The sequence below is a fragment of the Electrona antarctica genome (genome assembly GCF_951216825.1).
Source record: "Electrona antarctica genome assembly, chromosome: 11".
Taxonomy (NCBI): domain Eukaryota; kingdom Metazoa; phylum Chordata; class Actinopteri; order Myctophiformes; family Myctophidae; genus Electrona; species Electrona antarctica.
In genome coordinates, this window is record NC_136792.1 from 17,726,379 (window position 1) to 17,740,287 (window position 13,909).

At 38.8% G+C, this 13,909-nt stretch overlaps 1 protein-coding gene across 1 annotated transcript; it reads left to right on the forward strand.

The window, feature by feature from the left end:
• Positions 1–1,339: 1,339 nt before the first annotated feature.
• LOC306932782 (multidrug and toxin extrusion protein 1-like) lies at positions 1,340–13,478 on the forward strand. The gene is made up of 17 exons (XM_079514702.1): positions 1,340–1,565; positions 4,748–4,849; positions 5,114–5,182; positions 5,900–6,048; positions 6,195–6,237; positions 6,862–6,906; positions 7,281–7,378; positions 7,481–7,578; positions 8,647–8,760; positions 8,842–8,909; positions 9,047–9,155; positions 9,374–9,449; positions 11,240–11,309; positions 11,496–11,628; positions 12,409–12,503; positions 12,585–12,627; positions 13,237–13,478. Exons 1-17 carry the CDS (start codon positions 1,422–1,424, stop codon positions 13,422–13,424), a joined length of 1,644 nt encoding a protein of 547 aa, XP_079370828.1. The 5' UTR covers positions 1,340–1,421; the 3' UTR covers positions 13,425–13,478.
• Positions 13,479–13,909: the final 431 nt, after the last annotated feature.

The following is a 13,909-nucleotide window of genomic DNA, read 5'->3' on the forward strand; positions in this document are numbered from 1 at the left end:
CTCTTACCATGGCACTGGACACGAAAACCCCTCCCTGTCTTCCACTGATGAGTGTACCTGTATGTATGTCAAGAGTATGAGCAAGCCTAAATTCAAATGTATAATTTAGGCATTCATCAGATTTGCATTAGGCTCTTCATTGCTAAAACAGGCCTAATCCATCCGCAGTATTTACAGGCAACGTGAGTAATGGAAAACGAACTAGGCTAAATTTACAATACATCATGTTTGGCAACTCGTTCATATTGATCTTGGAGACAAGATAACGTAAAAAGAAGTATCTTACGGTTATACCTGATCGACGTGTGGATTTTGGAAGTGTTCTTTATGGTGATAAAGATCTGTCAAACCGGCGGTTTTGACGCAGGCAGCTTGAGCTCAGCTTCCTGTGAAAAACTGAAAATCCCTCTCCGGTTCCGAATAGATATCTATTATCTGGGCGGATGGCTCCGCCTCCTCTCACGAAACTGCTCTGGAATGTTCTGGATCAAGCCAGTGTTGCCAGATTGTGCGAGGCTGCAGCTGGGTGCCCCTCAGATTGTGTGAGAGAAATAAGCAACTATGTCTATGAAAACTATAGTCTCTCGAGACAGAGCATTCAAAGGAAAAGAGGGCGCTGTTTCTCCTTTTTTTGCCGATAGGCTCTCAGATTGATGAAAACAAGCCCAAAAGAATCGAGCCCTTCGCACTTTACCTTAGCATACACTACGCAGTCGCAGAGTGTGACGTAGCCTGCTACATCTTGGGGTCAGCAACCTTTTTGACATGAAGTGCCATGTTTTTATTTTCTTGATAGTCAGTGTGCCATGTCAACATGTTGAATTATGACACCACATAAAAAATAAAAACAGTTCCAACAGATTGATCCAGACTCCCTCCCAGTCACACTCACATTTCAGTTTGAATGCATGTACAATTATGTGTACAGGATACATGTGCATGCATTTGAGAGAGGTTAATTTAATGTTATTTTAAAAAGAAAAATCCTCTCTCTCACTGTCTCACACTTATGCCAGTGTGCCAGTGCACCCTTCACTGTGCCACCTGTGCCTAAGGTTGCCTATACCCCTGGCCTACACAATACATATGTATTCAAGGCTTCAAATAGCCTATAGGCTATTTGAAAATAGACGATCTACACGCAACCTGCCTTGCACTAAGCATTTGGGGTTTATTTCATTTTAAGACCTGTTACCTGTAATGATTTTTATTTTGTGAAGAATCTGACTGAATCTGATATTTAAAACGTTATTATTTGACCAATGAGCAAGAGTGTGCGCAGTGCACGTCTTCTGTGTGGTGCGCATGCATTCCATGCAACTGCACTTTGGCTCCCAGGTCAATATTTAACACTTAAGTTAAACATTGTACGGTCATCATTGCCAGCTTCGCCAGCTAGGTAGCAGTAGGCTATAGAAATTATGGAGAATCCTACAGTAAATGGGAATGACAGTTCATCTGTCAAATCAAGTATTTGTGGAGGTTGTTTGAGACGAATTCGTCAAAAGATTCCTGTTGGTGCCAAGACAGAATTAATTCAACTTGCAAAATTGGCCTGTCCAGCGGTAAGTAGAATAGACCGAAAACTATTTAACTAATATTATTATTATTATTATTGTTATTATCCTCAATAGGCCTACTGGTAGCCATTTTCTTTTCTCAAGAAAATCTCAAGAAAATTTCCATCATATGTAGACGAGCAAATCGGCTAACCAATCACATAAATTCAGTTGTTCATGACTGAATTTCATGACCAATTTGTGACCGGTGGCCAATCAAGTCACATAAACTGTCTCAAGAAAACTTCATAAGAAACACAGTAAAATATAGTAAGTTGCACTAATTAAAGTGCGTGTGCGATTCTATATACTGTGCAGAGACCCAGTAAAATGCCTTGTAGCCAACTATGCCACTTGCTTTGATCGGTGCAAGTCCTCAATTACACTCAATATAAAAAAGGACACTCATGTTCGGGATTTATAACAGATTAAAAGAGCAATATATTATAGAAAACCCAGGAGTGACTGAAACCAAACGTATTTAAAGGGGGGGGTTACAAAAGTATTTTTATTGTCCTAATACAGTGGGCACTCTAAAATGGCCAATAGAAAATACAGAGTTAATATTAAAAACGCCCTAAGCCTAAAATCCTAAATAAAACTAACTAACTAAAATCTTAACCAAACAAAATAAACAAAACAATCAATAACTATTAAAATGTCCTTATATCAGTACTGTGCAAACAGCAATGTGCAAACAAGCAGGGTGCAAAGCATGATGTATGATGATGTATAATGATAAGAGCGCCCCTCACTTCACACGGGTGTGATTTTTTTATTAGGCATTTTGTATTATGACATAACTTCAAAATATCATTGACAGATAATGAGTACTTAAGTGACATACAATACATAATAAAAAAGGTACATAAATGTGATAAACAAGAAAAAACAAAAAACAGTTAAACAGTGACAAATGTGATCAGACAAACAAAATAAAGACAACAGGACAGACACTCTTGCTCTCAAACTTTCCCAACACCGACATTTTACTTTTTAAATGAGAAAATAAAATAAGAAAAAACTCAGTTCCTTTTTTTTCCTTTCCAATTTTTTATTTTGTTATCTATTGTGTAGGAGGGGTTAGCGTGCACCTATTGAAATAGTCAATGAAGGGTTGCCATGTCTGGTAAAATCTATCTTCACTCCCTCTCAATTCAAACTTTATCTTTTCCAATTGCAAATAGTGCATAATATCTTTCATAAGTGTAGTGTGAGTCGGAACCTGTGCTTGCTTCCAATTCAACAGTATCAGTCTGCGAGCCAGTAGAGTCACATATTTTACCATGTTATATTGGAAAGTAGACAATTTGACCCCGGGGCTTTTAACTCCTAGAACTGCTGTCAGTGGATCCGGGTCAAAAGGTTTTCCAACAATGTCTGACAGTGATTTAAATATACTTTGCCAATATGATGTTAGTTTAGTGCAGTGCCAGAACATATGAGCTAGAGTGGCCGGCGACTGGCCACATCTGTCACAGGCTGGATTCACATTTGGATACATTCTGTTGAGTTTTTCCTTTGACAAATGTAACCTGTGTAATATTTTAAATTGTATAAGACCATGCCTGGCGCATACTGAAGAAGAGTGCACTAATTTTTGAGATGTAGACCATTGCTCGTCAGTGATAGATATTCCTAAATCGTTTTCCCAAGCAGTTTTTAAATAATCCAAGGAGGCATTACTATCTAAACATGAGAGAGAATTATAAATAATAGAAACACCTCCTTTGACCAATGGGTCAGGTAGAAATATAGATTCCATTGATGAGTTGGTAGGTATGTTTGGAAATGAAGCAGTGTGCTGTGTTAAAAAATGTCGTATCTGTAGAAATCTAAAAAAATGTGATTGGGGTAAATTAAATTTGCGTCGTATTTGTTCAAAGGTCGGAAATAACCCATCAATATAAAGATCTTTGAAGGAGTGAATACCATTTCTATGCCACACTTTAAACAATGAGTCGGAAAGGGAAGGTGAAAAAGCATGGTTAGCGACCAGTGGTGCGCGCACAGAACCCGGGTGCCAACCGAAATGCCTTCGTATTGAGAGCCAGATTTTGAGAGAATGCGAGACTATGGAATTCTTTGGCAACTTAGTATATTTTGAGGCCACTGGGGAAAAGATTAATGCTGACAACGATGTTGGGGGGCAACATTGACCTTCAATAAATGCCCACGTAGGCAATTGATCTTGGAGCCAAAATGAGAGCGCACGTAAATTACACGCCCAGTAATAGAGTTTGAAGTTAGGTAATCCCATTCCGCCCTCTGATTTAGGCCTCTGCAAAAAATCCTTCCTTATTCGGGGGTGTTTCTTATCCCAAATTAACTTGGAGATAATTTTATCTAGATTCTTAAAAAAAGTGTTGTTAACAAAAATTGGAATACATTGGAATAGAAACAGATATTTAGGGAGGACATTAATTTTAATTATATTAATTCGACCGGCAAGTGAGATAGGAAGGTTCGACCATTTTGCAAAAACTTGTTCAGTACGTTCAAAAAGTTTTGTATGGTTTTGCTTGAACAAGTCATTAAGTGCTTTGGTTACCGTGATTCCTAAATACCGAAAGCTGGTTGTAACATTAAATGGGTGGGAGCCGAAAGTTTGATTGCCTTGTGTATTGATAGGAAATAAAACGCTTTTGGAAACGTTGACCTTATACCCTGAAACCCTGCCAAAACTTTCTAAGGTGGACATGATACTAGGAATAGATGTGGAAGGTTTGGATATGTATAATAATAAATCGTCAGCGTAAAGTGAAACTTTATGCTCTCTATCTCCTCTGAAGATACCAGTGTAGGTGTCTGAAGCACGCAACGCAATTGCAAGCGGCTCAATAGATAAGGCAAAGAGCAGTGGTGAGAGAGGGCAGCCTTGTCTGGTCGAGCGATTCAAAGGGAAGTTTTCAGACCTGTATCCGTTTGTATGTACAGAAGCTAATGGAGAAGCATAAAGTAGTTTAACCCAGGAAGTGAAGGTTGGACCAAACCCAAATTTTGACAGGGTCGAGAGGAGAAAATCCCAATCGACCCTTCCTTTAATTACAATAATATACACTGACTGACCTGTGATCTGCATGCATGAAATTAACCGATTTACTATAGGCATATAGCCTGTCTATATTGAAAGTGCAAGATATGGGCTCTGAAGAAGCAGATCAAGCTAATTGTCTTTTCTCATTAAGTTTATGGCCCAGCTTATGATGTTTTCTGTGAGTTTCATCAGTACTGTGTTCTGTGGCCATTTGGGGAAGACAGAGCTGGCAGGAGTGAGTCTGGCTATAGCTGTAAGTAGTACTGTTAACCTTTTTAAGATTATTATTATTATTTCAAGAGCTATTCAATTCAATTTAATTCAACCATTATTTGTCACATGCATGCAGCTCTTAAAAACACTTTAAAAAATGTGTTTTGGACAGCTTCATGGATTGTGTGCACAGCACATAAAAACTAGATATCCTACACAATTGAGACTATAAATCTGTTCAATGGCCAGGTGGCTATTGTGTATAAAATTAACAATTGAAATAACCATTGCTTCCTTTCACCAGGTTATTAATGTTACAGGTGTATCGATTGGAGTTGGTTTAGCATTAGCATGTGATACATTAATATCTCAGGTAAGAACACTCACTTCTCTATACACACACGCACGCACGCACGCACGCACGCACACACACACACACACACACATACACACAGTTGTAATGATGAGTGTACCTGTATGTATGTCAAGAGTATGAGCAAGAGTGCTAGATTTGAGAATTGGCCAAACTAACCTAATGGTTTGTTTATTGTATTCTCTACGAACCTTAAAGATGGAGTGCCATGATTTTGTTCCACCCTAAAACATGATCATCAGGTATTATTAAAATATAAGGTGGAAGAACTTTTTCCAAAAAGTGTACAGTATTTGTTAAAATCATGCTTTTATGTGTACATGCCCACCAGTTCAATAAGTATGCCTGGTTTGCCTGGTGAGTGGTGATGGGTGGTAATGCACCTGAACTGAAGCCGCACCCATGTAGTTGTATGATAAAGGGGGAGGGGTTAGAGGAGGGGCTGATAGTGTGATGTCACTATATTACTGTTTATTTCATTGGCCCGTTTGACTGTCAAGTGTTCAGCCTCCAGGAAGAAACCCTAAATACAAAGTTAATACACCATTGCACATAAAAACGACTCCAGGGTGTCTAATGAAGTACTGTCACCTCATAGACACATGAAAAACTGGGAGAATACAAAAATTGTGGCACTCCATCTTTAATCAATACGTTTCTGAAAAGTTTCTATGAGTTGTTATTTTTTTATGTACATCTATTTTTCTGTGCCTGTAGACCTATGGGAGTGGTAATCTCCTGAGAGTTGGTGTCATTCTGCAGAAGGCTATCCTGATTCTGATGCTGGCATGTTTTCCTTGCTGGGCTGTCCTAATAAACACAGAGTCTATTCTCTTGGCTGTCAAACAGACTCCAGAAGTGGCAAGGTCAGCCTTGTAGAGATATTGATATACTCCAGCTGAAGTTTACTTATGTTTTTAATATAACATTATGTTTTTATGTATGATGTGCCTTATATTATACTAGATTGGTCTTGAAGGTCATGACTCCTGACAGGCTATGTCTTTCTTAGGGTGGCTCAGATGTATGTGAAGATCTTTATGCCAGCACTACCTGTGAGTATCCTTGCATGTGTGCTAGTCTGCAAACAATAGATCATAATGAACAGAAAGTATCGCAGTAGACTTGAGCAACAATATTTACACAATGATATTTTTGAGGTGTGCTATTCCCTCCTATGTCCAGCTTTTGGTGTGTGTGTACAGTGTGCACAAACCTTGTCCTACACAAACATTAAAATGCCATTGACAATAAATGACAATGAATTTAGAGTTTTTGTGTAAACACAAACATTGTGTAACACAAACATTGATGACGAAGGTGAAGACGCAAATTGTGATTGGACGGAATGAGATGATGTATGATGATGTATGATGATAAAATCGCTCCTCACTTCACACGGGTGTGATGTTTTGATAAATAATCATCCATAATGTCTAAATAATAACTAAGTAGGTAAAGGCAAACAATAGAATAGCCAAAACATCCAGGTATGTTCAGAAAGTCTAGTCTCATATCATTATATGATGTAATATCAACATATTGCCCAACCCTACTGTATGTCACAGCAGACACATTATTTCCTCCCTGCAATACAAATGTACCTTTGGGTACAATAAAGTTGACCTTGAGCACACACCCAGTTTAACAAGTGCATTTATTATTGAGACTTTTTACAGGCCACATTTCTTTATTCCCTGGAGACAAAATATCTACAGAATCAGGTAAGTAGTTAAAATGTTAAAATGCATAATAATATTAAATGTATAATGTATATAATGTATATTAAAATGCACTCACTGGTTTTAAGCTTTACATAATGTAATTCATGATGAAGGTTGACAAAATCTCTGCACATCCAGATACCAGAAAGAAGATCCTAGTGTATACCATGTGATGTGATGATGTGATACAGATGAACACTGAACAGCCTAGAACTGTTCAATTCAATCCAACAACTCTTGTCTGAACAATAAAACATTCAGGCTAATTTGTAGACCCTGATTTAAAGGAATACTTTGGATTTTGCTGTGTACGTTTTGCTCTGTCCAGGGTATTGGGATATTGGTTCAACTGAGTTGTATATCCCTTTTTTCAGGGCATCATATGGCCAGAGGTTATCACAGGAGTTGTAGTTAATCTTATGAATGCTCTCATCAATTACATCTTTCTATATGAACTCAATCTGGGAGTAGGGTGAGTATCACTTTGTACATGATCACCACTCTCGTATCTTTCCTCATTTATTGGTGATGCCCTACATGTGGCCTATTTAATGTTATGAAATATCATTAACAGAGGGTCGGCTGTTGCCAACACTATCTCCCAGTTCTCCTTGGCACTATTACTATATGCATATATTATATGGAAGGGACTTCATAAAACCACCTGGGATGGTAAGTACCACATTTGCAGAGTGGCATGATTTTAGTAGGCCTACTACATTAATAACAGGGTTACATCTTTAATATTAGATGTATTGTCAATTCTATTGTACTATTATAAGAAGACACCTCACTCATGGTACCACCTCATGGTACCATAGCACCACAAAGGCCACCACAAAGGCCCTAAAAACAATGCTCCAGACATCCCAAAACAAACTGGTCAGACTACTGCTTGGCATTAATCCTAGAACTCACCTTACCCCTGTTCACTTTGATAGTTTGGAATGGCTTAGGGTAGACAATAGACTAGTATAGTGGCTTGTATAAAACATATAGCTGAGCTACATTTTATTATTGTCTCCACCAGGCTGTGTAGACTACAGTTTTCACTCCTGTCAATCTGTTCGTCTGTCTGTCTTTCCGTGTGTCTGTGTGTGTGCAGCTAATCTGTGCTATCGGTGTGAAACTGTGCATGCACACTTGGTGTGCTCTTTGTTCGATGTACACATACACCAAAACTCTTTGGCCAAAATAGCCGATCTACAAGCTCACAACGTGTTGGGTTGTGATGCGTTGTGAGCTTGGAGATTGGCGATTGTTCCTCCAGAATAGAGCGTCGCAGTCCCACCTCCTACCCTGGACCAGGAAATGAAACCCAATGCATTATTCTCATAGACATTTCTTAAAGTATTTATTTAAAGACGGTTACGCCGCGGACAAAGCCAACTCGAGTCGTGACAACTCATGACAACACAAACAATATTTTGGACCAAACAAATAATTACAAAGAAGAAAAACAACAAAAAAAGTGTTGTAACCTGCCGTTTTTTTCTTCTTTCTAATTATTTGTTTGGTCCAAAATATTGTTTGTGTTGTCATGAGTTGTCACGACTCGAGTTGGCTTTGTCCGCGGCGTAACCGTCTTTAAATAAATACTTTAAGAAATGTCTATGAGAATAATGCATTGGGTTTCATTTCCTGGTCCAGGGTAGGAGGCGGGACTGCGACGCTCTATAGGGATGCCTCAATAACCTCAAGTGGTTAATAAATAAACTAATTGACTAATTGATTATCTAGGCTGGTCTAAAGAGTGCCTGCAGGACTGGGGAGCATACATCCGCCTGGCCATTCCCAGCATGCTCATGCTGTGTGTGGAATGGTGGACTTATGAGATTGGAGGCCTTCTGGCAGGTAAGGAAGCAGGACATCTTATTATGTTTCTAAAAATGTATTGGTGCAAATAAGTGGTCTTATATTCCTTCTCTTGGTCAGGCCTAATTAGCGAGGTGGAACTCGGAGCTCAGTCAGTTGTGTTCCAACTGGCAAATGCTGCATTTATGGTGAGTTATTACATGAACAAGTACATAAATCCATCTGTTATGGACAGCATCTACAACAAATTCTAGACTCGTGAAATAAAATGAACCATATGTTTATGTATGTAATGAAATTGTTAATGCAAGGTTCTTGTTTGTAGTTTCCTCTAGGGTTCAGTGTGGCAGGCAGTGTAAGGGTAGGCAATGCCCTGGGGGCAGGAAATACAGAGCAGGCCAAGCTGTCTTCCAAAATGACATTACTCTGTGCAGGTTATTACACATTCTAACCAATGTCCAGAAATTGATGTTTAGTTATCATATTCAAATTTTGTTGTGAACAACATCTATTTTTGTAATGAAGTTCTTTTTTTTATTAGAGATTAATTTAACAATGATTTGATGATATTAATTACTTGATTATAACAATTGATCTTTACAGTCCTATCAGGATTATATGTAATTGTGCGACTCCATTATCTCATGCCCAGGGTCAATCTCTGTGTGCTTATCAGTATTCTATGGGAGTCTGAAGGACCATGTCGCCTATGTCTTTACAAATGATGAGTGAGTATTGAGTAATGTTGTGTGCCCATTGCAGGCGTATTATGATTTCTGCTTACCCTTGACCCAGAATAAACCTACTGAAAACAGTCTTAGTGTGTTTGAATTACATTAACAGTGACTGACAGTACGATTGTGAACTGTCTTCCTTTACATATTAACTTCAATCAAGTGATCGTGGCGAGTGGCCTTTGTTCTCATAAGCACTGTACAATACCTGTAACCAAGGTTTGACTTTTAACAGTTTGTGTGATGATTTTTGTTTTTAGTATTACACTGTTGACATCAAGTGACAAATCACTCAACACTCAAATGCATCAACTATAGGTAAAGTTTGGCATGTCCACTGCATCACAGGAGCAGGACAATGGCAACAGAAGTAGAAAGGAAGGCACTGGAGCAACCTACAGTAGCTCTGGTCCATAGCCTAATGCACTTTGCTGCCGTTGCATTTAGGCTATGGGACTGTTCTCTTCCTGCCGTCGCATGAAATGCAGACCAGCCTCTGTAGCGAAAATATTAAGAATGTTTTACCTACTCACCACCAATACAAAGGCGGCTCGTGTAATTAGAAAGCGTACTTTTTTTTGCGCACTCTGAGACCCCCACCACACATATAAAATGTACTTTTTGGCCAGAAAGGGATTTATTTTCATTGTGAAAGATCTTGTCTATGAGGTTTTCTCTTGGCAATATCGGTAGAGGTTGTTTGTTTTTGGGGTTTTTTTATTTTTATTTATTCAGCACAGTATAAAAACAATACAGTGAACATACAATTATAAGAAGGGTAAAGTGCTAGGCTGAGGAAAAAAAGCCCAAGGGGCTTATACAAGACCTTATATGTAAAACACAATGAAACATTGTACAAGAAATATAGAATATCCAGAATACATGATTGCAGTATAAAAAAACAAGAACGCGCAGTGGAATAACTAAAATAAAAATTTCCGGTGGAAAAACAATCCCTTTCTGGCCAGCCAAAAAGTCTACATTTTATACGTGTGGTGGGGGGCTCAGAGTGCGTCCACTAAGGAAAGTAGGCTTTCTAATTACACAAGCCGCATTTATATTGGTGAGTAGGTAAAAAAACGTTCTTAATATTTTTGCTGCAGAGGAGAGGCTGTTCTGCATTTCATGCGACGGCAGGAAGAGAACAGTCCCATAACCTAAATGCAACAGCAGCAAAGTGCATTAGGCTATGGACCAGAGCTAGGAGCAACCTTTGATGAAGATGTAACACAACATCCCACCCCCTTGTACTTTGCACCTGAATAAAAACTAAGTGCCTTCCTCACGTGTGTGCGTGCGTGACAGCGTGCATGTATAAAAGAGTGATGTGTCTGTATAATTATATTATATGTATGTATGTGTATGGGCTATATATAGAGAGAGAGAGAGAGAACTGTATTGTGTTCATCTTATTTTCTTTTATAAAGTTCAAGTTGACAGAGTCTGTCTGGACAAAGGAAGGTAGAGAGCGAGGGACGATGTGTGTGACATCAGACCAGATCTTTATCAGCAAGAGAGAGACAGAGGGACAGAGGAATTGGGAGAGGAGGAGAGTGAGGGGGTCTAAGAATTCAGCCAATATTGGGTACTGATGCTGATCGAGGTGTAGCTCTGTTAACATCGGCTGAATCAGTGATTTCCTTTGTGTGTACAATATATTAATAATAATAATAATTATAATTATTATAATAATAATGCCTATATACAGCAGCATGTACCGGTACGTTATTTTGATCTAACAGTGTCAGGTTTAAAATGGAATTTCCTTTTTTCCTTTCCAACAGACAAATTAGAGAGCGAGTTTCTGAAGTTATGGCTTTCTACGCACCATTTCTCCTTCTAGATGCATTTTCAGTAAGTATCTCTTGCCACTGTATTTCAACTTGACAACGATACAGCATACAGTGCCTGTGAACTACGTGAACTAATCATGTAAACATTTCTAATGGCTTATACTGTCAGTAAGAATACAAGACACCCTTTTGACTGGAAGTCCAGGCAGGCAGTCCAGCCATGTTTTTGTTCTGTTTTCTTGTCTAGTGTGCCATATCAGGTGTTATCAGAGGAGCTGGGAAGCAGACAATTGGAGCCATCTTTAACGTGGTTGGTTATTATGGTGTGGCCTTTCCTATTGGCATACCTCTAATGTTTGTTGCCAAATTAGGAATAAAAGGTAAGAAGAAGTTTAGAGTAGGGCTGGGACTTTAACTGATACATTTTGATTAATTAGTTTTTGCACCACAGAACCTTTTTCACTAGACAAATTTCAGGCATATCGATCATACCAGTGCACCAACCAACAAATATTGGCGAGATATTTTAAATAGTTGACTGGTAGATAAATCATTGATCCAATATTTTCCCCTCACTGACTTACATTGCACGCACGGTGAAACAGGTCTTATAGACATATACTTTTAGCACACAAATGATTTAAATGAATGTAAACAAAGTGTATTCTACTTCTACTAATTTATAAAATTACAAACGGTTTAGCATTTTGTTATTTTTTAAATCTCTTACAATGACTGGTAAAGGGACTTTTTCTTAAACATTCAATAACAAACAAGGTAATTCAGTCACAGAAGCATATACAGTACCTTCCTGTATTTTCTTGTTACTGCTGTTTTGCTGTATTTGTACTTTATTCTTTTCCTGTAGTTTCTTATTATTGCTGTTTTGCTGTACTTGTAGTTTCAATTGTTATAGCAAGATATTTTTACTTCATTACGACATGTTTGTTATTACGTGATTATAACAAGATTCTTTATTTCCCTTGCATGACAGCAATATGCATCCGTATTTTAGACCTGTTCATGATGAAATTTAAATCAGTATGGAGGCTATTTTGGCAGTTTAATCATGCGTACATTGGTATACCTTTTGTTGTATTTATCATTATTAGGTCACTGCTCTTGTAGAAAGACATTAAATGGCCTTTATGCCTCTCCAGGTCTTTGGACAGGTATGTTTACCGGCGTTTTCCTTCAGTCCACCGGCCTAATGATTTATCTGACCAAAATGAACTGGAAGAAAGCCACGACAGAGGTGAGTAGGCAAATTTATAATTGTCTGATTCAAAATGTCTTGATCTAACCTTTCTGTATGTAATAAGACATTTCCTCCCAGGCACTAATGAGAGCCGGAGTGCATAGGAGCTCTACAGACATGGGTAAGAGACATTCTCAAGATTGAATATTTGCCTTACTCCACATGTCATCATGTCTGTGTGAGAGATCTGTGGGCTAAAGCATTGGTTCCCAACCTTTTTATACTAAAGTACACCACCTATTAAAATATTTGGCTTTCCATGTACCACCATAATAACTGATGTTAAAATACAGGAGCGTATACCTGCCCTTTTTGTTCCATTCCTAAGCCAATGATGCTGCTGCTCTGACAAAACTCTGTCTAATCACTAATCAGCAAAACTGGTGGTATTTTTAATGTGATTCATCCGTTCTCAAATCTTCTATTAACGGTGTGCTGTCATGCCCATTTCAGCACGGCTGGATAGCCTAGAAGAACTATAGTAATATAAATATTTCATTCCACTTTTGTCTTTTTTTCTCCTTTTTTGGGCGACACTCTGTACCACCAGAGGGGGCTCAAGTACCACCAGTGGTACACGTACCAGTGGTTGGGAACCTCTGGGCTAAAGAGTCTTTGCTCATGTTCTGAAAGTCCAACAGTAGAACATTTGAGTAGAAATCCTTCTCAATTATTTGAAAAGGATCTACTGAACAAGTATGACTTATATCTAACTGACATGTCTCCCCAGGGAGTAATTTGGAAGATACGGGGCCCTGCGAGGGACACACAGATACACAGGAACTGGCTGATGTTGGGAACAGATCAGCTGTCATAACAGTGGTGGACTACAGAGCTCTGGTGTTGCGTAGGGGTCTGGCCCTGGCTGGGATGCTCTTCATTTTGGCTGCTGGAATCATCATCAACATAGTAGTCTAACTTGATTAGATGAGCATAGATACGATACAGTTGTTCTCAGCTAGAACCACTGAAGTCAGGAGAGTGCATGATTGGCAGCAGCACAGACTGTGATACAAACGGTTGCTGCAGCAGCCTGCATGTGACTGTGACCAGCCAACACAGTACATGCACATCTACAGAGCAGAGAGCCATGGGGAAGGCTTTATCACCAATCTTTTGTTTATTATCATTATAAAACAATGAATTTGTTACAGTTTAGTAACACAATATCATATCACTCTTGTATTGAGCCACATTCTCTCAGTGAGGTAGCCTAAGTTGTGTTAAATGAGACGTAGCTTGCGGAGTTAGTTCATTCAGACATACTCGAGGGGGTTCATGCCATGCTCAAAGGCGCATACTAATACTATACTCAAGGGGTTAACATGCTGCATTACTATGTGGGCGTATAAGCGTGTGCAAGTCCCACACGTCATTCGCCGATGCGGCATTCAGCTGACCAA